At 37.1% G+C, this 23,744-nt stretch overlaps 3 protein-coding genes across 3 annotated transcripts; 2 read left to right on the forward strand and 1 right to left on the reverse strand.

The window, feature by feature from the left end:
* The first annotated feature begins 14 nt into the window (after nucleotides 1-14).
* eaf2 (ELL associated factor 2) lies at nucleotides 15-3,459 on the forward strand. Its single transcript, XM_058787147.1, has 6 exons — nucleotides 15-245; nucleotides 711-805; nucleotides 900-1,036; nucleotides 1,131-1,294; nucleotides 2,208-2,435; nucleotides 2,522-3,459. Exons 1-6 carry the CDS (start codon nucleotides 143-145, stop codon nucleotides 2,569-2,571), a joined length of 777 nt encoding a protein of 258 aa, XP_058643130.1. The 5' UTR covers nucleotides 15-142; the 3' UTR covers nucleotides 2,572-3,459.
* A 1,061-nt stretch (nucleotides 3,460-4,520) lies between these two features.
* LOC131547580 (sterol 26-hydroxylase, mitochondrial) lies at nucleotides 4,521-10,796 on the forward strand. Its single transcript, XM_058788250.1, has 9 exons — nucleotides 4,521-5,019; nucleotides 5,232-5,422; nucleotides 6,118-6,317; nucleotides 6,714-6,911; nucleotides 7,693-7,856; nucleotides 8,003-8,169; nucleotides 8,825-8,906; nucleotides 9,002-9,205; nucleotides 9,694-10,796. The coding sequence occupies exons 1-9, from the start codon at nucleotides 4,801-4,803 to the stop codon at nucleotides 9,847-9,849; spliced, it is 1,581 nt and encodes a 526-aa protein (XP_058644233.1). The 5' UTR covers nucleotides 4,521-4,800; the 3' UTR covers nucleotides 9,850-10,796.
* Nucleotides 10,797-11,504: 708 nt separating this feature from the next.
* rnd3b (Rho family GTPase 3b) lies at nucleotides 11,505-21,042 on the reverse strand. Its single transcript, XM_058787912.1, has 5 exons — nucleotides 20,590-21,042; nucleotides 20,366-20,453; nucleotides 18,159-18,268; nucleotides 12,856-12,984; nucleotides 11,505-12,235 (listed from the first exon to the last, which is right to left on the reverse strand). Exons 1-5 carry the CDS (start codon nucleotides 20,695-20,697, stop codon nucleotides 11,990-11,992), a joined length of 681 nt encoding a protein of 226 aa, XP_058643895.1. The 5' UTR covers nucleotides 20,698-21,042; the 3' UTR covers nucleotides 11,505-11,989.
* Between the last annotated feature and the right edge of the window lie 2,702 nt (nucleotides 21,043-23,744).

The raw sequence follows: 23,744 nt of genomic DNA on the forward strand, positions 1-23,744 counted from the left end.
CAAACACAGCCAATCACAGCGTAGCAAGCGCAAGCAACGGGTCCAGAGTCCAGAAGTGAGGTGTCTATTTCTGCCGTAGATGGTATCGAACCAAGCAGAAAGTTAAAAATTGGTAACATATGATTACAAAATTGTGATTATAATGAATGGAACAGCATATTCAAACTTTGACAATCAAGAACACGTTCTTAAACTAGGCGAAACATTTGAGAAACAACCTAAAAGTGCGTTCCACACGGTACGATGTAAGTGGCAACTTTTACATTATTATCTCTGTATTAGCATATTTATATAAACGCATAAAAATAAATTATGTTTTTGGAAAAAAAAGAGCCTGTTTTTTACGCTGATACTGAAACCATAAGTTGTTTTCGAACAATGTGCACAGGCATATGAGAAGGCAGCTAACTTATGTGCTTTTCCACCTTGCTGGCTAACTCAGCTTTTTAATGTTATTTGGGAATAATAAAAAAGCATCCGTATTTGTGCTTATAATGGAATCCTACCTAAACGAACACCATTTTCTATCCTCTGAAAATCTGTGGTTTAAAATGAATTCTTGGAGAACATTTAATTCATGAGAAATTATTGACTTTCCATTACAATAGGAAGCACGCGCCCTCTGTAGGTTCTATATTGGCACTACACTACTTCTGATCTCAGCAATGGCACACATGGTTATATTATGAAATTTTTCTTTCTGGTCATAGATGATTTCAAACCAGCCTCCATAGACACAACATGTGAGGGGGAGCTGGAAGTGGGCAAAGGAGAGCAAGTTACAGTCACACTACCGAACTTAGAGGTAGGTTCAGTAACCTTATTTCCACAAAAAAAATCTTGTATGTACAGTAACATGGATCATTAAGCTAAATCTTCTTTCCCATCAATCTTTGCAGGGATCTACGACACCTGTTACCGTATTTAAAGGTTCCAAAAGACCTTATATGAAAGAATGTGTTCTCATTGTTAACCATGACACAGGAGAGTATCGTCTGGAGAAACTCAGCAGCAACATTGCAGTCAAGAAGACAAGGTGTGTTAAGTCATTTGGATTTATCATTTATTTCATTATATACTCCTTTAATGCATTTAAGTAAACAAATTGTCATATTTCCATTTCCTTACAGGGCTGAGGGAAGCAGTAAGATTCAGTCACGGCTGGAGCAACAAACCAGCAGGCTTAGTCAGCAGATGAAGACCGGCAGTGGAAACAAGGCTCCATCCAGCACCAAGAGCTCTCCTCCCAAGGAGAAACTGTCTCCGTCATCTCCCATGGATGATATTGAGCGAGGTAGTATGTCTTGACAGTATCTGGAATCACTGAAATCAGGGTTTTAATCAGTTCAGTCAGTATAATCAGCAGGACACCAGCTTGATTAGAGAGCCATAATCCAAAAACATGTATGGAAATTGTAAAATAGACAAAAGTACATTACTGTCCAAAAGTTTAGGGACAGTATAATAAATTAATACTTTTATTTTGCAAGAACACATTCAATTGATCAAAAATGACAGTAAAGACTTTTACAAAAAAAAAAATGCTATCATTTCAAACTATTTATTCATAAAAGAATAATGAATATGCAAAAATATTAAGCAGCACAACTATTTTTTTAACATTGTTTTTTTTTAATTGAGCACCAAATCGGCATATTAGAATGATTCTAAAGGATCATGTGACACTGGAGACTGCAGTAATGACTGCTGATGATTCAGCTTTGCCATCCCCGCAATAAATCGCATTTTAACTTATAATTTTTTTGATTACACTTTATTTAAGGTGTCCTTGTGTAATCAGTGTAACAGTGTAATTATATATTTAAGTACTGAGTAAAATTAATTAACTACATGTATTCACTATATGGTTAGGTTTAAGATTAAGATTTGGCTTAAGGTTACTTTCATGTAATTATGCATAGTTTATTGTTATTATAATAGTAAGTACATGTAAGGTGTAACAAGGACACCGTAAAATAAAGTGTTACCAATTTTTTTAACAATTTAATGGTTATTTTAAATTGTTATAATATTTCATAATAGTACTGTTTTTACTATATTGATCAAATAAATGCAGCCTTTGTGAGCATAAGAGACTTCTTTTAAAAACATAAAAATCTTACTGACCAAAACCCCTTGAACAGTAGTGTACAAGCCTGTGTACTGGAATTCTTTAGGAATCCTTCTTGTTTTATATGTTTGTGTAGAGCTGATGGCTGAGGCGCGTGTCATGGATCAGATGAGCAGTGGAGGCAGCTCCTCAGATTCCCACAGTTCCTCCTCCAGTAGCGGGGACAGCTCCAGCAGCAGTGACTCCGAGGATGAGGATCGCCCACCGCATAATGTGGCCCCAGCTCCCCCTCAGAGCACCTCTGCCCTCGGCACATCTCAAAGCCGTGTGGAGGAAAGCGGCGGGCATTTCATGAACACACTCAGTGAGTTTCAGGGCTTCTGGGTGATTTTGGATGCTCTGTCACTCTGTTTTGTGTGTCTATATGCTAATGTTTCGATTTTGTTTCAGAAAATGATCTCCAGTTGAGTGAGACTGGGAGTGAAAGTGACGATGACTAACCGCAAAGACGTATGGGACACCTGATGCTGAAAGAGGATCAAGTGTTCAGGAAGTACATTCACTAGTTAAAACTTTGTGATACCTGAATCCAAATCCCTGTCAACTTCTCAGTTATGAATTTTTTCTTTCCCCCAGTTTCTTAGTAATACTTGCATCAGCACAAGCTGTGCCAATGGACACATAGCTGGGGGGTTTGCTGTATTAGTAAATTAAGAAAAAGTATTTATTTTGTTGAGAATGCTACTGCATAGATGTTACTTTTATAGGAATGTCCTATAATTGCTTCCTCAGAGGTTATAGAATTATATCTGTTTGTGAAATAGCCGTTTAGAAAGATCACCATGTCTTCTTTTCTTCTCTATATTTTTTGAGGCTTAACATACTCGAGCACAAGTGATTTAGCAGCATTTTATAAGGAGTCTTAAGGAGCACCAGTGCATTAAGGTGCCAAGCTCAATCTCAGATATTTACGCATTACCCGACCTGCAATACTTGAATTTGTCTCTTTCGCTAATTCAGAGACATTTGTTCATAACAAACTGTGCCTTGTATATAAGGTGTATTTTGACTATCCATCCCATTCTCTTACATTGAAGTACACCCATTTTTTTTTATTTTAAATTCCTGCTTGGATTCCCTAAAATATGATCTCCATTTAGAGGTAGAAGTCTCTGTGTTGTGTATGTCTTACTGTACGCCTCTGGAAGGCCCAGAAGCAACACTCTAACTCTTAAAGGATGTCCTTAGCCAGCCCTTCTTGAGCACTAATTGCAAAATATGACATGCCATTATTATAGCAGGGTTGACTGATGTGGTTAAATGTAGTTCTGTGGGAGGTTTGATCATTAAAATTGTGTGTAGACTAATAAAGATTTGTTTTGTGATTATTTGCTGATCATTTTATTCAATATAGCAGAACATCATTATATAGCAGCATCTGTGCTGCAAAGTATGTTAACTGAGCTTCAAGTTATGGCATGATTAACTTTATCAAAGTCTGATAGAGCAATAACTCCAAACTCACAATTACTCAATTTACATTGAGGGTTTCAACATAAATCTTTTTGAACATTATGCAGTGGTTTATAAGACGTACGTCTTTTTCTGTGAAGACGCGAGAGCCTATTTGACAAGCATTGGATTGTTTCTGAAGTGAAGATGTTGAAATAGTCTTCTTCACTTGTCCTGAGCAAGTGTGTATGCAAGTTCTTTTTGAAATTTTGTGTGTGTGTGTGTACTTGCCTGTAACGGCATTTCTATTGTGAAATGCATGGAGACTTGAAGTTGTTCATTTTTAACACCATTACAAAAAGTGGTCATAGCAAAATGCCTAAAAATGCCAGTTATTAGTGTGCCATATGACCATGGATACTTGATATCATTTGTCATTGTCATCAAAATATATGTCTTATTAGGTTTTCATAGCTTTCTTTTCCAAAGCAGTTCCAAAAGCAGGTAAAATCTTTCCACATTTCACTTGCCATGATATATTTGTTCATTTTTAGATAATTTAACTTATTTTAAAAGGTCTTTCTGTCAAAAATGGCCAATGCCTTTAACACATCTAGTTTGACCATGGTGAATTCAATAGATGAAATGAAAAGCAGTTTTGAAAACATCTAGAGTTCTTGCATCCCATTTTGTTAAATTTGTTCTGTGAAAAGTGCAAACGTTGTAACCAAAAGGACGCATTAAATTGCTCAAAAGTGATAGTTAAGTCTTTTATATACTATCGATGCACAATATACTCCTATTTTAAACAAATATTTGAACATTCTGTTCCAAATCTGCATATTAGAACGATCTCTGAAGGATCATGTGACACTGAAGACGTCAAATAAATACAGTCTTGCTGGGCGTTAGAGAATTTATACTGATCCCAAACTTTTGGTAGTGTACATTCGCGAAATGACTGTAATACGCTGCAAAATTACATACTTACATTGTAGATTATTATGATTATTAATAATGATAAATTATGATACATAATTATTATTATGTATTTTGGCAGAAACAATGGTTGCCTTGAAGGTAAATGTTTGTAATGGTAGTAACGCTGGCGACTTTCACGGAAGCTCGACAGGAACAGTTACCCGCGATAACAAGCGAGTTTACTCAAGTTCATTTGCAGGGGAAGAGTCGCTTTTGGCACAGACTGCCATTGTAAGGAAGCACACTGATCAAACAGTGCTATTGTACAGACTGTGCTTTGGACTGCGAGATTAGACATGTTTTCCAATTCAATGCTGAGGACTGGATTATTTTTATGCAAGCAGGACTACGGAGGAATAAAATGCCTCACATCGGTATTCTGCACTCGGACGACCAGTACACTTATAGATGGTGATAAACAAAAAACCATGGACGACTTGGATGGTCCTAGCTTTCTGACATCATTGTACTGGCTCTTTGGGAAAGGGTATTTTCAAACGACACATCAAATGCAGGTAAAGATTCATAAGAAGGTTCAGGGAAGAACACTTTTAATCCAAATGATTGTCTTCATTCCTGCCTGTTGGGTTTTTATATCGTTGTTATAGATATATATGTTTTGTATATTAAAAAGCACCCTAAAGGGCAGTTATATATATATATATATATATATATATATATATATAACACGAATCTTTATTTAAACAAAAATGTGTAATTAATGCAGATAGAGCACAGCAAAATCTATGGCCCCCTTTGGAAGTCCAAGTATGGACCACTGGTTGTTGTTAATGTGGCCAATGCAGACCTCATAGAACAGGTTCTACGGCAAGAGGGGCGCCATCCCATCCGTACTGACATGCCCCACTGGAGAGGTTACCGAAAACTCCGGAATCATGCCTATGGACCACTCACGGAGTAAGTAACACGGGAGACTCTAGTATTATTGGCAAAGCATTCATCTGTTATTTAAATGCATTCATTGCACTCATATTGTGCAACCATAATGCTGTCAGCTGCTGCAATAGTATACATAAAAACATCTGCAGATGTTATGAAGCCACAAATGTAGTGCAGGTCTGAACATGTATTGAGTAACTAGGAGCTTGCAATTGGTTGCTTAGAAAGTGAGTAATCCACAAAATGAAAATATGACTGAAAGACACACATTACTGTACCCGTTGAACAGTAAACCAAAACCTAATTCAAGAAAAAAATTCAAGGAATTTTTATGCTAAACCCATTTTAGTGGGAATAAATAGGGAATTGTTTTTGAGATCTCACAGTGAACAATGGAATTGCATTGAAATCTGTGTAAAGGATGACAGTTGGGGCAGATTTTAGAGGGAAAACTGGATTTGAGGAACCATAACAACCTCCAAACATAAATAAAGAAAATGAGGGCATACTCATTCAGTGTTCAGAGGTCAACTATAAACTGACCATGAGAATACGGCATGAATTTAATCAGTTTTACCACATAAGCAATGTTCAGAACATATTTTGAATATAAAATATACACTTTTTTTATGTTAGCAAATTATCATGCAAAGATGTATGAGAAAGTCGTTATGCTGACAGAAATGGCAGTACTCATAATTGTCTCGTTTCAGAATGGGAGCGGAGTGGCAGCGCATTAGAAGCATCCTGAATCCTCGTATGCTGAAGCCCAAACACGTGTCCTCCTACACCAATGCCATTAATGGTGTGGTGAGCGACTTTATTGAGAAGGTGACAAAGCTTAGGACAACAAAAGGCAATGACCTTATGGTTAATGATGTGGCAGGAGAACTGTACAAGTTTGCCTTTGAAGGTAGGCTATAACATATTGCGTAATTTCAAAGGTCAAGATATTGAATTATGCCATAAATGAAATGAATCAGGTGAGTACAAAGGGTCAATTCCACACATGCATGCATTAGATAACAGAGCCATTCTATAAAGAGCATTGGCCTTGACAAGTTTATAGCTTCTAGTTATCTGCAGTTGACTTTATTTAAACTAGTCTACCTTTCAAATAGATCAGGGTCATAAAACTACCTGGAAAGCAATTATGCTCTAATATTTATAGCCTTAAAGATAAAATTGTGTACATATATTTTTGCATTATTTGATATTTAGATTTTAGGTGTAGTTTTTATTATCGCACACACACACACATACACAACACTATAATTGTTTTTTTTGTTTTTTGTCTTTGCTTCATAAGGAATATGCTCAGTGTTGTTTGAAACTCGTATGGGGTGTCTGAATGATGTGGTTCCTGAAGAAACACAGAAATTTATCTTCTCTGTTGGGGAAATGTTCCGTCTTTCTCCCATCGTGATCCTGTTCCCCAAATCTCTCTGGCCCTACATGCCTTTTTGGAAGCATTTTGTGGCTGTTTGGGACCATTTGTTCAAAGTTGGTAAGTCTATTATTATTATTTTCATATTTAAAAGATAAAAAAATAAAAAATTTAATTATTGTTATGAATAAATATGTTTTTATTGTTGCCATGTTTATTTGCATGACTGTTCAAAAGTTTGGGAATGGTACGTTTTAAAAAAAAATGTCAATTAATATTTTTATTCAGCAAAGATACATTATATTGATCAAAAGTGACAGTAAAGACATTTATAATGTTGCAAAATATTTCTATTTCAAGTAAATGCTGTTCTTTTGAACTTTCTATTCATCAAAGAAACCTGAAAAATCACTTGTTGATACATTCCACAAAAATATGTTTTCAACATTAATAAGAAATGTTTCTTGAGCCCCAAATAAGGATATTTGATTTCTGAAGGATCATGTGACATTGAAGATTGCAGTTATGGCTGCTGAAAATTCAGCTTTGCCAAAACAGGAATAAATTACATTTTAAAATATATAATCTAATATATTGATATATTAAAATAGAAGAAATATTAGTAATATTAATATTAATAATTATATAAATATAAAAAAATCACAATCTAACATATATTTAAATAGAAAATAGTGTAATAATAATATTTCACAATGTTACTGTTTTAACTGCATTTTTTATCAAATAAATGCAGTCTATGTGAGAATAAGAGACTTTTTTCATTAAACATTAAAGAATCCCCCAAACATTTGAACAGTAGTGTAGAGTGTCTCTATTCAAACTATACTCATTAGGTCACAGAATGCCAGTCATCTTCAAATATGCTGTTTTTTTTGCACAGCGGAGGAACTAGTGCAAAAGAAGATGGTAGAGATTCAGGAAAGGGTGAAACATGGACTGCCAGTGGAGGGCGAGTATCTCACACACCTCCTGATCAGTGAACAGATGTCCTTCACTGAGGTTTTGGGAAGCATTACAGAGCTTCTGCTGGCAGGAGTCGACACTGTAAGTATCTTCACTCTTTAAGGATTCAATGCATTACTTATCTTGCCATTTACAACATTTGATTTAAAACTAAGAGAAATAAATAAGCATCACTAGTATTTGCAACGTATTTGAGATTCTGCATTTTTTATGCATGCTCATTTTAGACATCAAACACTATTTCCTGGGCGCTTTATCACTTGGCACGGGAGCCAGAGATCCAGCAGAAGCTGTATGAGGAGGTTATCAGAGTCTGCCCAGGTGACAAAGTCCCCTGCAGTGAAGACATCACCAGGATGCCATTGCTAAAGGCCATCGTTAGAGAGACTCTTCGGTATAGTATCTTCTGTATCTCTCAGTTATACTGCGTTATCAACATATTTAAAAGAATAGTTCACCCAAATATGAAAAGTTGCTTAAAATGCACTCACCCTCAGGCCGTCGAAGATTTAGTCTAGTTTGTTTCTTCATCGGAACAGGTTTTGGTTTTCCTCTGCAGTGAATGGGTGCCGTCAGATTGAGAGTCCAAAACAGCTGATAAAAACATCACAAGTAATCAACACAGCTCTAGTCAATCAGTGGAGAAATTGAAGAAAGCAGTATTATGAATAAAGGACTCATATTTTAGCTGGAAACAGTGGTCTTGATGTATTTACTTATTACAAACTTTTCACTTCACATAAAATTAATTCATGGGCGGGAGTTGTGTGGATTACTTGTGGATTATTGTGATGTTTTTATCAGCTGTTTGGACTCTCGTTCTGACGGCACCCATTCACTGCAGAGGATCCACTGGTGAGCAAGTGATGCAATGCTAAATTTCTGAAAATACTGTATGTTCTGATGAAGAAACAAACTCATCTCCATTTTGGATGGCCTGAGGGTGAGTACATTTTTAGTAAATATACATTTTTGGGTTAACTGTTTCATTAAAAGCGTGTTAAAGTAGCTAAAGTTGCTAAATTACTCCTCCAAACATGTTCTCTCAGTTTATATCCGGTGGTTCCTGGAAATGCTCGTGTCATTGCTGAAAGAGAAATAGTGGTGGGTGACCACCTCTTCCCTAAAAATGTAAGCTGAACTACAAACTGCTGGAATCTGATGTGCATTCATACCAGTAAATAGATGTCCAAACTGATCAGCGCTGTGTATTCTGTGTTTTCCAGACTCTTTTCCACCTCTGCCACTTTGCAGTGTCCTACGATGAGAAGGTGTTTCCCAATCCTTCTGCCTTCCTCCCTCAGCGCTGGATCCGGGGGGAGAAGCAGTTAAACCAGCATCCCTTCGGATCTGTGCCGTTTGGCTTTGGCATCCGCGCCTGCCTGGGCCGCAGAGTGGCTGAACTGGAGATGTACCTCCTCTTGTCCCAGGTAAGAACACATTTCACAGATGTTTCTGTTCCGAATGAAAATAAGTTCTTGTACCTCACAGATTTTTGGTTCTATAACTGTACAGTGAGGCTCAGAAGTCTGAGGCCACACTGAAAATCTGGATTCAGGTTCTGATTTTAAATAAACGCAAATGAACAGAAATTTTGATGAGTTTAAATGGTATAAATCAAAGAAATGCACTTTTAGGTCATTCCATGAATGTTGAACTGTTGAACCCATCCATGTCACCAATGACTCTCCTGACCCAATTTGGCTGATCATTTTGTTGTGTTAGTTTTGGATCATTGCCTAATCTTCAGTCCTTCACCTTTGGTCCAACCTCGTCTGCTATTACAGAGTAACTGCTTATTAATGAGTAACTAAGATTAATCTGTTCAGCATGTTTCCCGTGATAACATTAACATTAAACTTGAATAAACTGTGCATGTTAAGGTCAATATGCCTTCATTTTTTTTTACATTTTGCAGTTAATTAAACATTATGAAGTGCATCCAGACCCTTCAGGAAGGACTGTGAAGCCGATCACACGAACTCTGCTGGTCCCTGCCACATCCATTGACCTGCAGTTTATTGATAGACAAAAGGAGCATAAGGAACCAATCAAAGCAAATGCTTCTCTATAAATAACTGTGCACTTCTCAAAGCAATTTGCTTCTAGATAATGTTGTTTACATATTTAATATGACTTGCATAATGCGTAGCCCTGTGGACACAAGTGCTTACTAAATTACATTGCTTGACTTGCTTGACTGTTTAAAGGCATTTTTATTTATAATAGCACTTACAATAACACTTATTTTGCTGTTATAAATACCTATTATACAGTATACTGTAAATGAACTCATTTTTGAAATTACATTGTATAAATAATTTGTTTTAATTGCATGTGAATTAATGTATCAGATGTGAGAATTTTTAGATCCTTTACAAATACACTCTTAAAAATAAAGGTGCTTCACGATGACATAGAAGAACCTTTTTGTCTAAATGATTCCATAAAGAACCTTTAACATCTGAAGAACCTTTCTGTTTCACAAAAGGTTCTTTGTGGTGAAAGAAGGTTCTTCAGATTATAAAAAGGTAAGGAAGAGATGGTTCTTTAAAGAACCTTTGCCTGAATGGTTCTTTGTGGAACCAAAAATGGTTCTTCTATGGCATCGCTTAAAGAACCTTTTGAAGCAACTTTATTTTTAAGAGTGTAGTGTCAATTTGTATTTTGTTTTGTGAATGCACCTTCATCTTTTAATTATGTTTTTTATTTTTATTTTTTTAGAGGAAATGAATCTTACACCTTAACATATCTATTTTCAGGTTACATTTTCCTTGCTGGCAAGTATATAGTAGGAATAATATTGATAATAATTGACCACATGTTGCAACACCTGCCCACATTTTCCATGAAATCCTTCTCTCTAGTTCAGTTTCAAAATGAACGCAAACGCCAATGATGCCCCCATGTGGGTGAGAATTGTAAATGCAATAAATAGAAATATTCCAGCTTTTACATATTTCTGTTTTTGTTCCACTTTTATGTCTACAAAAAAATTAATGTGATTAAAAAAAACAATCTACAAGAAAGATAATATGGAATGCGTCAGTGAATTTTCATAATTTTTTTCTATCCCAACCTTTAAAATGAATTCACCATGAAATAGAATTTTGAAGCCCAACACCCAGTTGCATTCTCCTTCTCTCTAAAGGTTTATTCTGCAGATGATTTCTTAATCTTTCAATTAAATAAATAAAAATAAATTTTTAGCATACGCTATTTATACAGTATTTTCACATTTTCCCAATTTACCTGACTTACCAATTATATCCAGCAGATGGTAGTGTTGGATCAAACTAAATGCACTAGAAATCTGAAGGAAACGCTTGTTTTGCCAGTGTCAATGAAGGACGTTTCAGGTAGCTTACAATTAAATAAATAAATCACAATCCTTGATACATATACCAGTATAGCAATTATTATACTCTTGCTTTTGTTTACAAACATTAATAAAGTCCCCATTGACTTCCATAGTCATAGTTCCATACTATCGAAGTCGAATGCTACAAGTTTGGCCACAAACATTCTTCAATGTATCTTCTTTTTTGAAAAAAAGTCATATTTTGGAACAACTTGAAGGTGAGTTATTTATCGCTTTTAAGTTATTTTAAAGAAAGAATACAGGCAAACCCTAAAATCCTCATACTTAGAGGATTTTAGAAGGTTTTTATGCTATATGGTGTTTGGGATGTGTTTGCATATAATGATGTGAGTTAACAACAGTTTTCGACAGGTATGCTTCATTTATTGACTCATATTAATATCTCATAGAAAAAAAATACCTACAATGTATATCTGTGACATTATTTGACACTTTATGGTGCAGTCAGGTCTGATTGTACAGGACTAAGGTTAGCAGCACTGACTGTGCATTAATCCAAGTTAGTTACATCCATAAACTGGGGTACGTTGCAATGGAATAACAACAAAATCTAGAGGAAATTCTTCTTTGGACAGCTTCTACAAAGTTATAAGTGCTCATTTGGCAGTACATAGGAACATTTTCCCTGCTTTACGTGTTTTATTATGTTCTGAGGTGCTTTTAAATGGGGAGAACAGACAGCATCATCATTAATACATGTCACTGACATATTGTGATTATAGTGAAGTGCAAAATATCTCCCTTCAGTTCATGTCCCATGAATTCCCCAGTGGAGTTTTAGAAAGAATCCTGACAGGAGAAGGAATGCATGCAGATGAAATGGCTTCTGAAATCACATGACTGTGCAGGTTTTTGCCTTGGTCTTGTGTAGTCGTGATACTGAGTCCAGCTCAGGCCTGTTAGATACATGTGAAGTCCTCTTGGTGGCTCTGCTGGACTTGATGCGCTTCACATTCTTGTTGCTTTTACTGATGCAGGCCAGTGTGGCTATGTGAAAAATGTCCCTCACGCTGTTCTCTGACTGCTGCGCTGAGCACTCGATGTAAGGAGCCGAGATCAGCTTGGCCATGTTTGAACCCTAAAACAAATAGTCAAAAATGACTATATATTTAAAATACTAAATACTTGATTTCCAGTCATCTAATGCAGAGATCATCAACAGGAGGACCCCAAGGGGTCGAATAAGCTAAGCTCGTTTCAAAGCTAAAGTTTAGACAAATGTTTCATTTTTAAAGGGATACTCCACCCCAAAATGAAAATTTTGTCATTAATCACTTACCCTCATTCGTCTTCGGAACACAATTGAATATATTTTAGATGAAAACAGGGAGGCTTGTGATTGCATAGTAAATTGCACTGTCAAGGTCCATAAAAGTATGAAAAATGTAAAACCCTCTAAATGTATCGAGTGAATTTAAAGTATAATTTACAAGTATATGATTGTGTGCAACAAAAATGATTATTTTAATGCTTTGCAAGCTAAGAATCTTAAAGTATAAGTACATGAATAAGGTACTATGCATGTTATTATTGCCCAGGTTTAAAATCCAATACTGCCAAGAGGTCCTTGGGTAAAGATACTTAAGCTACTACTAATACTATGATACTTCAAATACTATGCTAAGGATCTAATTGCATTATTTTTGCATTAGCTTTTGAAATTATATTTTGCATCTGTATAAAATATTCTTTACTCACCTGGTCATACGATGAAGGAATGTCATTGGACAGCTGCACAAATGTGGCCAGGTCTGCACGCAGGTCTGACTTGCATCCAACCAAAAGTACTTTAGTATTGGGACAGAATTCTTCGATTTCTCCCTTCCACTAAAGGATTTAAAACGTAGTGTTAGATTGATGACAGTCATAAAATCATATGTATTTTAAAAAAAATAAAAAATCTGATATATAACTTCATGTTATTGATAACTAAAAAAATGTAATAAAGCAAAATATAAAGTATAAATATTAGATGGAATTAGGGCTGCAACTAACGATTATTTTAATAATCGATTAATCTGTCGATTATTTTTTCGATTAATCGATGAATCGGATTTAAAAAAAGAAGAAAAGCATTCATTTCCAACCCTTTATTCAAAAACAGAACTAAAATCTTTAGAAAGTGCACAAACATGTTGCTCCTTGAACATCCCTGAGCTGTTATAATAATAATAAAATAAAATAAAAATGGATTAACACAAAAAACATACACATGTATGCTTTACATCTGCCAAATATATAGACTTTTTTAATAATTTAATAATTTAACAACACTGCGTCGTTAGCGTTGGTATTGTATCAGACACTTGCACTTAACATTATATGAAAATCAAGCTCAAATGGAGTTAATGATGTTTTTGACCAGAGAATGACGGAGATGGAGTGTTTTGTCTGTCATTAGAACGGCTGTAACTGTTATCTGAAGCAGCAAGTGCATTATGCTTTCATCAACTTTTACAGGTTATATAACTTTGATTGTAGCTATATGGGCGCTTAGTTTTTTCTTGTTGTTTAATACACTTGGCCAAAATCTCAAATTAAGCGCTTATGCACATAATGCACAGGATATTTAAAACGTATATAGACAGCAAATAACTAATTCTTCTCCACTCTTCAAACACACAAAAACATTATCCTTTACTGACATAGTGTTTGAGTAAAGAAAACGCTGTACTATTCAAACACCAATTATTTATTCACCCTTGCATTGCGAAAAAGCAGAGATCTCATCTTCTCCAGGCTGTGCGCGGCGCGTCAATCTGAATGGAGGCGGGGTGAAGTTACGAGGTCTCGCTGAGAGCTCGATGATCCAATGGCGTTACGAAGTTTTACTGACAAGTTATTTTAATGCTTATCATTGGTTTACTATTTTTAAAACTCTCTGATTTAAAATAATAAAAACGAATTATAAGCGACTCAAGTGACGTGATAGTACTGAGTCCAGCTCAGGCCTGTTAGATACATGTGAAGTCCAACACGCATTAGTTTGGATAATTTTTCACAGCACCTGACTGGGCTAGGGTATGGCAACTGCCATACTCTGCCATACGCAAACGCCGCCCCTGCTCCCACACCTTGGATGACTTGGGTCGCACGGATTTCTCTGCCTCCGCTATGTATCTTTCTATGAGGCGCCGTACTGGACAAAAGTGAAGCGAACACGGTGAGAGAGCGACAGTGCGCGAGAGAGACCGAGTGTGTCCGAGCGAGAGAGACACAGTGCGCGAGAGAGACCGAGTGTGTCCGAGCGAGAGAGACACAGTGCGCGAGAGAGACCGAGTGTGTCCGAGCGAGAGAGACACAGTGCGCGAGAGAGACCGAGTGTGTCCGAGCAGAGAGACACAGTGCGCGAGAGACACAGTGCGCGAGAGAGACCGAGTGTGTCCGAGCGAGAGAGACACAGTGCGCGAGAGAGACCGAGTGTGTCCGAGCGAGAGAGACACAGTGCGCGAGAGAGACACAGTGCGCGAGAGAGACCGAGTGTGTCCGAGCGAGAGACACAGTGCGCGAGAGAGACACAGTGCGCGAGAGAGACACAGTGCGCGAGAGAGACCGAGTGTGTCCGAGCGAGAGAGACACAGTGCGCGAGAGAGACCGAGTGTGTCCGAGCGAGAGAGACACAGTGCGCGAGAGAGACCGAGTGTGTCCGAGCGAGAGAGACACAGTGCGAGAGAGACCGAGTGTGTCCGAGCGAGAGAGACACAGTGCGCGAGAGAGACCGAGTGTGTCCGAGCGAGAGACACAGTGCGAGAGAGACCGAGTGTGTCCGAGCGAGAGAGAGACACAGTGCGCGAGAGAGACCGAGTGTGTCCGAGCGAGAGAGACACAGTGCGCGAGAGAGACCGAGTGTGTCCGAGCGAGAGAGAGCGAACGTGAAAAAAAGTGAAGCGAACACGGAGAGAGCGCGAACGTGCGCGCCGCGAGAGAGACCCAAAATGCGCTACAGAAAGTATAATAAAGTAAATAAAATATAATAAAGAGAGCGAGAGAGTGATTTTTCAGTGCAAGAGTGCAATTTCCAAGATGTTTAAGGGACATTTTATATTAAATTATATGATTCTGTTGCACTGCATTACATGTCAGTGCAACGATGTGCAGAGATATTTCATGATATTGTATGAAGATAGTATACTATCAAGAAATTGATAACAATAAACAAACAATAAACAACTTTTTACATAAATATAACAAATCATTCTGAAGAAACATGCTTAGTTTCAAAAATGTATCATGCTCAGGGGCCACAAAACAATTAAAACTATCACTGAAATTGGTTTAAAGGTGAAGAGTGTAATACCAAGGATGACCACCAGATGGAGGCATGACCTTATTTTTCATGAGCTGCCTGTCTGTATCAGAATGAAAAATAATGCATATAATCAGCTGAAATGTTCTGTACTGTCAGTATTCTTTTACATATATATACACATAAATATAACGAAACTAGTACGATCTGTCTACCGGCTATCTTCTCCTTTTTTCTTGTTGTTTTTGTTGTCATGGAAACGACTCGCCACTCGCTTGTCATTGGTCAGCTGTCAAAAAGGCGCTTGACGTAGGGCGTTTTTTCCAGAAAAGTTAAACTTCTTTCAACTTGAAAAGACGCTCTGAGCTTCAGAAAAAGACGCCGGCGGTGGCGTTTTAAAAAGCGCTCAGGACTAAACACGGTTTACTCCATAGGATTATAATGTAAAAAAGACGCTGGCAGCTTCAAAAAAGACCCCAAGTGTGAACACGGCCTAAGTTAAACTGATTAAACTAGGTTAAACTGATACCATCATCTTTTTCATACATTTTATTAGTCATGTCTACAATTTTACCTGAGAGTGTCTCGAATGGTCCAACATCCTAGAGAGAATACGAGAATGTTCCTCCAATAATCTATGGCAATGCTCCATGCTGTTAAAATTTCTTGATAGTATACTATCTTCATACAATGTCACACAAGTGACAATCTGTGTGAACTATCTCTGCACATCGTTGCACTGACATGTAATGCAGTGCAACAGAATCATATAATTTAATATAAAATGTCGCTTAAACATCTTGGAAATTGCACTCTTGCGCTGAAAAATCACTCTCTCGCTCTCTTTATTATATTTTATTTACTTTATTATACTTTCTGTAGCGCATTTTGGGTCTCTCTCGCGGCGCGCACGTTCGCGCTCTCTCCGTGTTCGCTTCACTTTTTTTCACGTTCGCTCTCTCTCGCTCGGACACACTCGGTCTCTCTCGCTCGGACACACTCGGTCTCTCTCGCTCGGACACACTCGGTCTCTCTCGCGCACTGTGTCTCTCTCGCTCGGACACACTCGGTCTCTCTCGCGCACTGTGTCTCTCTCGCTCGGACACACTCGGTCTCTCTCGCGCACTGTGTCTCTCTCGCTCGGACACACTCGGTCTCTCTCGCTCGGACACACTCGGTCTCTCTCGCGCACTGTGTCTCTCTCGCTCGGACACACTCGGTCTCTCTCGCTCGGACACACTCGGTCTCTCTCGCGCACTGTGTCTCTCTCGCTCGGACACACTCGGTCTCTCTCGCTCGGACACACTCGGTCTCTCTCGCTCGGACACACTCGGTCTCTCTCGCGCACTGTGTCTCTCTCGCTCGGACACACTCGGTCTCTCTCGCGCACTGTCGCTCTCTCACCGTGTTCGCTTCACTTTTGTCCAGTACGGCGCCTCATATCTTTCCTCTACCTCCGCTCGTATTTTTTTTTTTTTTTATGAGGCGCCAAACTCTGCTACCATCCGTGCGCGAGAGAGACCGAGTGTGTTCACTCCGCTCCGCGCTCAACGGAAGTTTTTTTTTTTTAATAATCAAACGTCTCCGCGTCGCGCGACACAACGAATCGATTATGAAATTCGTTGCCAACGCTTTTAGTAATCGATTTTTATCGATTTAATCGATTCGTTGTTGCAGCCCTAGATGGAATCATAAATTGTTTTAAATTGAAAATAAGAAATGTTGCCATCAATTAAGATGAAATATTAAAATAAAAACCTAAATCACAATATAAAAAAATACTATTTTTGAATTTATATTGTAATGTTATTAAAATAAGTAATATCATAATATCAGTAAAACTAAGTGTTAACCTAGAATTAATTCAGATTTTTCAATTAATCTTCTGTATAATACTGGATTGAGCTGTTTATTTGGAAAATGATAGGCCCACAAATTCCTTTCTACACTGTTTATATGACGTCCAGTGATTCTTAACCATGTTTGTTATCTCAGCACCCATAAAAATCTGATTGTATGATTGTTCTTCATGACTTCATGACATGACCAGATATTAACACACATTTATTTTGTATTATTAAATTTTTCCCTTCTAGCCAGTGGAGAACCCTACACTCTCAGAAATAAAGGTACAAAAGCTGTCACTGGGGCGGTACCTTTTCAAAAGGTACACTTTTGTACCTATTAGGTTCAAATATGTACACTTTAAGAACTAATATGTACCTTTAAGGTACCAAAATGGACCCTTTAGGTACAAACATGCACCTTTTGAAAAGGTACCGCCCCAGTGACCGCTTTTGTACCTTTATTTCTGAGAGTGTAGCATACAGTATAGTGACTGCAGTCCTAGAATCACTCCTGATGACATCAGCATAGAGTTGGCACAGATCACTCTAGTCAGTGCGAACACCAAAGCGCCCCAAAACGGCTAATTCTTGCTCTCTCAAAACCTCTTGCCTCCCAGTGACATCAGAGGTTACAAAGCATTCTGTGGCACAAAGGCTCTCTGATTCTGAGACCCTACGTAAACAAGCTCTTACTGGTTGTCGTTCTCCCCGTCATGTGATAGTCAAAGGATCAAAGCCCTCCCACACATTCCCTTTCTCATTCACTGGACTCTTCTCTCAGATGTCTGGACTTTTGTTCTCATTGCTACAAAGACGGGGCTTGTGAGAATATCCCAACCACAATTCAGAGCTACAATAGTTTATAAACATTCAGCATCGATGAACAAATGCCTTTAAAATCTGCTTACCTTCCTTAGCACATTCTCCAGAGTCTCCGGTCGACCGATATCAAAACAGATGAGAACTGCATCGGCGTCTGGGTAAGAGAGGGGGCGCACGTTGTCATAGTATGGAGACCCTGCAAATAGACACAAAAACACTGTACTAATAAATAAATTATTACTTAACATAAACGAATAAATCTGAACAATAACAGTACAATGTAAAAACGGATAAGTTAAGTTAGTGTGATATATTTATGCAGCTGAATTGTATTAAGGTATATTGCTATTAGATTTATTCCATATGCACACTTTGCTGAACCGTTGCAATTAACTCTTATTTATATTCACAATCTATCAATCTCTTTAACAGCCTGTATACAATTTTATTATACATTTTTCCATTATATTATAGCTTTCATTTGTCTTTTTTAATTTTAATTTTATTTTGAGTTTTAAAAAATGTTATGTGCTTTGATCATTTTAGTTATTTTTAATATTTCTGTTTAGATTTAATCTATATTGTTATTATATTATTATAATTTAATCTATTTTTATTCCAGTTTTAGTAATTTTACTACTTCAAATTATTTATTTCAGTTAGTTGCCAAGGCAGCATTTCCAAGTTTTTTTATGTTTAAGTTTTTTATTTAATATATTATATTTTATTTAAGGTTTATTTCAATTACCAAAATATATTTTTAATAATTTTAGTTTTTTTTTTAAATAAATAAATGATAAATAAAACAAAAATAATAAATAAAAGCAGACATGTCTACTCAAAACAGTGTGTCAGAATCACATCTGTCCTGAAAAGTCATCAGTGAGGAGTATTTTTTAATTTTCTTTTATAGTCATTTATAGCATACATTTTGTAGAACAACATCCCCATAAATTACAACCACTACTGTCATTTTACAGTAAAAAAGTATTTAAAATAAAGTATAATAATTAAAAAGTCAAAAGTAAATAATATTTTTCCTTATCTATTTATTTATTGAAAGTGTCACTGTGAGTAAAATCGTATAAGGACATTGTGATCGACTGATAATGGTTGATTTTCTGTGGGGGTCCCTGTGCAAGTCACTGTCCCGCTATAGGAAGACAGCACATGTACTCGTGATTCAAGCCCAGTAAATTAGGTTACAGTGCTATTCTGGGAGGTGAGTGTTGAATCTGCTCTAGAAAGTTTGTAGGGCTTGAAATGAGTTCAAACCTCAGATCATTAGCCATCATTACTGAAATATTTAAAGGTCTCATTTTGAAATGTCTGGCCATTCTGATAAAAGGATGGCGAGCAGCTTCATGGGTTGCTCACAAAAACATAGATGAGAAGGCAAAAGATGATAACTGTAAATTCAGATTACATATATAAACAGATTTCACAATATATAAACAACTGTGTTGTAAGAAATCGTGCTACCATCACATACTACCTACATATCTGTAGTTTATTTTGAGAGTAGTATTACCTAACATTAACAACATTCATCTGAGTCATTCTAGAAGTGTGGGAGACAAGAGTGAGTCTGCTGTGAGAACATCATGGGCAATCCGTGGTGAGTCTGTATCAACTGGACTGGGCTAGTTTACTGTACCCTCTTAAAAAATAAAGCTTACAGTTAGAACCAAACACAGATTTACAGCTTGATTCAGTTGAAGTCCCACAAAAACTGTTTTCTTCAACCATGGTGTTTACAAAAGAGAAATGAATATGCTGATAGTGCAACATGAAGAGCTTATAACTGTTTACCTGAACTGTAGATAACCCAAGATGTCCTTATAAACATTGCTTTTGATATGGAAAACCTGAACCCAAGTTGAAACTAAAACCTTCCATTTTTTGTGGCTATGTTAATAAAATATGAAAATTGTCCATTAACACTCACTTTTAAATGTTTTCTCAGTCTGCTTCAACCTCATCATCCCACATATGCACGATTTATACTTATGAATTTCATTCGCCTACAGATGAATCATATAACTCTAACAAAAATCTCTGTGGTCCTCACCCAGTCCCAGTCCCCCAGAAATGGGAGGAGGTTCATGGCCTTTAGAAAACTCCATCACAAAGCCCAAAACCTCAAAAAATGCATTACAGCTTCTATAACGACTAAGAAATACATATGTGAATGTGTGTGGAGGCATATAATGGAGGCTTGGATAAAAATCTCTAATTTAATGTCCTCAGAGACATCAAATTAGCTTCATCAAATGGCTTTTCCTCCTCTTACCTGAAGTATCCCAAAGACTGAGCTCAACTCTCAATGTGTCCACCTCAAAACTGGCTGTGTAGTTCTCAAATACTGTAGGAACATAGTTCTGTGAGAAAAAAAGCAAAAGTTTGATATTTACCTAATCAAAACTATTAACTCAGGGCTAAAACATAACGTACGTTTTGCACTCATAACATTAAAAATCGAATTAATGTTCATAGTCGTGACTTTTCTCTACAAACCTCTGGAAAGGAGTCTTTGGCAAAAACATTTAACAAAGACGTCTTCCCACACTGAGTGTCCCCGACCACAACTATTTTACATTTCAGATCGTGATGGTGATCCATCATGGACTAACTGAACCTCATCTTCATTCACTGCCGCTGAACATCAACCGGTTGACCTCGAGTCTGCAGTCTGTCCATGTTGCAGTATGAGAGAAATATTCCAGTACTCTCTGTTCAAAGTGCTCTAAAAGTTGTCCTCAGTGCCCTTCAGGTTGCGATGAGAGTGAGTTAGCCTATGTGTAAAGCTGAACCTCGGCTCTCAGTACAGGCGTGAGGCGCATCCTCTGAGAAGTAAAGCGCTTCACCCGCGTCGCTCTGGACTCCGTGAAACATCCACATACTTGTGCGATGAGCGCAGCGCGAGACCGCCCCTCGCGTCAGCTCACATTCCAGCGCGCTCCAACGCGAGAAAGAGACAAACGCTGCTAAAGAGATGTGATTTTGTCAATAACAAAAGAGAACACAGAGGTAGTTATAGACATAACATACGACTGGGATGTGATCAATTAAACAGCCAGTAGCCAAAATATTAGACTTTGTAACTACAACTGTTAGTTACACTATCCGTGTGGTCCATAAGAGAAGCCTCGCCAAGGCAACTTTTATTTGATAAAAATGAAGACAGTAATATTACGAAATACTGTTTGCATTTGAATATATTTCAAAATGTAATTTATTCCCGTGTTGGCAAAGCAAAATTTTCAACAGCCTACTCCAGTCTGCAGTTTCACATGATCTTTCATAAAGTATCTAATTATTCAGATTTTCTTGCTCAAGAAATTGTCATTACTTACTTACCCTCATGTATTTCCAAACCTGTAAGACCTTCGTTCATCTTCAGAACACAAATTAAGATATTTTTGATGAATTCCGAAAGCTCTCTGACCCTCCATAAACAGCAACGCAACTGAAATATTCCCAGGCCCAGAAACGTGTAAGGACATCTTTAAAATAGTCCATGTGACATCAGCCGTTCAACGTAATTTTATGAAGCAACGAGAATACTTTTTGTGTGCAAAGAAAAACAATTTTTCTTTATTCAACAATTCTTTTCCCCGCATCACCGTCCTCCGCCATTATCGAGAGTACCATGATGCATGCCAGTCCTGCTACTGACGTAGAACACAAATATGCTGCGCTTTGTTTACAAGCAGAGGAAAGCAATCATGCATCATTGTACTCTCATTAATGGCGGCGGACTGTCCCAGAAAAGAAGAAATCGCTGAATAAAGTCATTATTTTAGTTTTCTTTGCACACAAAAAGTAGCTTTATAAAATTACATTTGATAAAATATAGTCACATGGACTATTTTAATGATGTCCTTACTACCTTTCCGGGTCTTAAATGTGTCAGTTCTGTTGCTGTCTATGCAGTGTCAGAAAGCTCTCGGATTTCAGCAGAAATATCTTAATTTGTGTTCCGAAGATGAATGAAGGTCTTACAGGTTTGGAAATACATGAGGGTAAGTAAGTAATGAAAGAATTTTCATTTTTGGGTGAACTGTACCTTTTAAGGCTTCATCTTCTTTTGCAAATAACTTTCTAAATTGAAATGTAATAGTAATTCATTATGACTCAACACTGAAATGTCTTGATTTTAAATGCTAACCATAGGATGATGTCAGGTCAAATATGCCTTTGTTCATAATGATGGTTTTGCACAGACTCATTGGCCCATTTTGAACCCATGCATTTTGAATTTTGATATTTAAATGACTCTTGGGCTGATTTTTGAGAGTACACATACTGTTCTAGTTTTTATAGCAAAATGTGGCAAATTTTGCCTGAATTAACCTTAGTCTATCAAGATATCATCAACAGACCCCGAGAAAAGGCATGGTGACAAGAAAACGATCCGATACCCTTGTAACGGTATAATTCTCTAGACGAATTTCAATGAAAAGGAATTTTAGTCAGTTTATTTATAACAGCCCTTACAAAGAGCAGATATGGTAAATTACAGTCATGTGTACATTTTGTTTTGTTTGAATTTTATGTCAAATACCAACAATCACAAAAGCCTCAGTCCAGCTACGATAGTATTTACAACAATGAAATAATGTTGAAAATAGGTTGAATGTCCTATGATCTTATGATATGTTCTGACCCAATTAATATGATAAATCTGTGCTTCCTAAAGTATCGTTTGTCCCAAAGGACACTCACCGTGAGGTCAATATGCATGATATTTTAAAAGAAAACAGCCATAGAGGGACTTTTCAAACTTATAGGGAGGGTAAGCTTTTGATGAAATGTGAGAAGAATGTCTTGTGGTTGGTTTGTCCTCTTTTCTCAACAGTTTCGCAATATTGTTGGCTCCCCACGCCTGCGTCTTAACACAAAAATCACATGAATCACTTGTTTTGTCTTTTCGTTCCGGTCTAAAACATGATCATAATAAGCAGTAACAATGAAATCATATTCCCTTTTTCATTTGCACATATTGATTTATACTGTTCTTTTTGTAAACAATATATTTCAATAGTAATCCGAAGAAGAAGAAAAAAAAAACGTGTTAATCTCATATACCACAAAAAAAACAGTAAAAAACAAAACAAAACAGAATTTGCACATCAGACTAAGCCTTATTTATTTTTTTTTATCATTATTATTTTTATATGCTGAAAATATTAGTGAGGACCCTCCTGTTTTTCTGTGTCAGCAGCAGTTTAGGAGCACAACCCAGAGCAGGAATGTTCTCATGTTGGAGAACAGCCAGAGCAAGAAGCTGCTCCATGACTGAATGAATACCACATCCTCACAGTCAACCAACAAGAACTGTCTCCTTCCTGGATCATTTACAAATCATGATAAATACTTGTGAAATGCTTTTAGGAATACTGATCACATATGGAAACACTTGATGATTATTTTTCCACTTCAACTTGTGATTTTACTAACGTTCCGACCGAGTAGTTAAAGATGTATGATTCTTTGTCTTCAGAGCAAACCGTTATTGGCTCAATATGCTTATTTTTATTTTATTAAATACAGCTCTGATCACTGTATATTGTAACAGAACTGCTAGCACGTTCCATGTAATGAAGAGCATCTGTATTCATGTCTGTCAGCATCACTGTCTGCATGTTTGTGTCATTTCCTTTTCTGTC

Source organism: Onychostoma macrolepis, chromosome 09 (genome assembly GCF_012432095.1).
Source record: "Onychostoma macrolepis isolate SWU-2019 chromosome 09, ASM1243209v1, whole genome shotgun sequence".
Taxonomy (NCBI): Eukaryota; Metazoa; Chordata; class Actinopteri; order Cypriniformes; family Cyprinidae; genus Onychostoma; species Onychostoma macrolepis.

Coding starts and splice junctions, on each gene's coding strand:
- rnd3b (XM_058787912.1), bottom strand. CDS start 20,697: ATGATGGATCACCATCACGATCTGAAATGTAAAATAGTTGTGGTCGGG. Junction 12,985..18,158: donor TGGAGAATGTGCTAAGGAAG/GTAAGCAGATTT, acceptor TAAATCCTTTAG/TGGAAGGGAGAAATCGAAGA. Junction 12,236..12,855: donor TTCCTTCATCGTATGACCAG/GTGAGTAAAGAA, acceptor TATTTGTTTTAG/GGTTCAAACATGGCCAAGCT.
- LOC131547580 (XM_058788250.1), top strand. CDS start 4,801: ATGTTTTCCAATTCAATGCTGAGGACTGGATTATTTTTATGCAAGCAG. Junction 5,020..5,231: donor AAACGACACATCAAATGCAG/GTAAAGATTCAT, acceptor TAATTAATGCAG/ATAGAGCACAGCAAAATCTA. Junction 9,206..9,693: donor TGTACCTCCTCTTGTCCCAG/GTAAGAACACAT, acceptor TACATTTTGCAG/TTAATTAAACATTATGAAGT.
- eaf2 (XM_058787147.1), top strand. CDS start 143: ATGAATGGAACAGCATATTCAAACTTTGACAATCAAGAACACGTTCTT. Junction 246..710: donor TGCGTTCCACACGGTACGAT/GTAAGTGGCAAC, acceptor TTCTGGTCATAG/ATGATTTCAAACCAGCCTCC. Junction 1,295..2,207: donor CATGGATGATATTGAGCGAG/GTAGTATGTCTT, acceptor ATGTTTGTGTAG/AGCTGATGGCTGAGGCGCGT.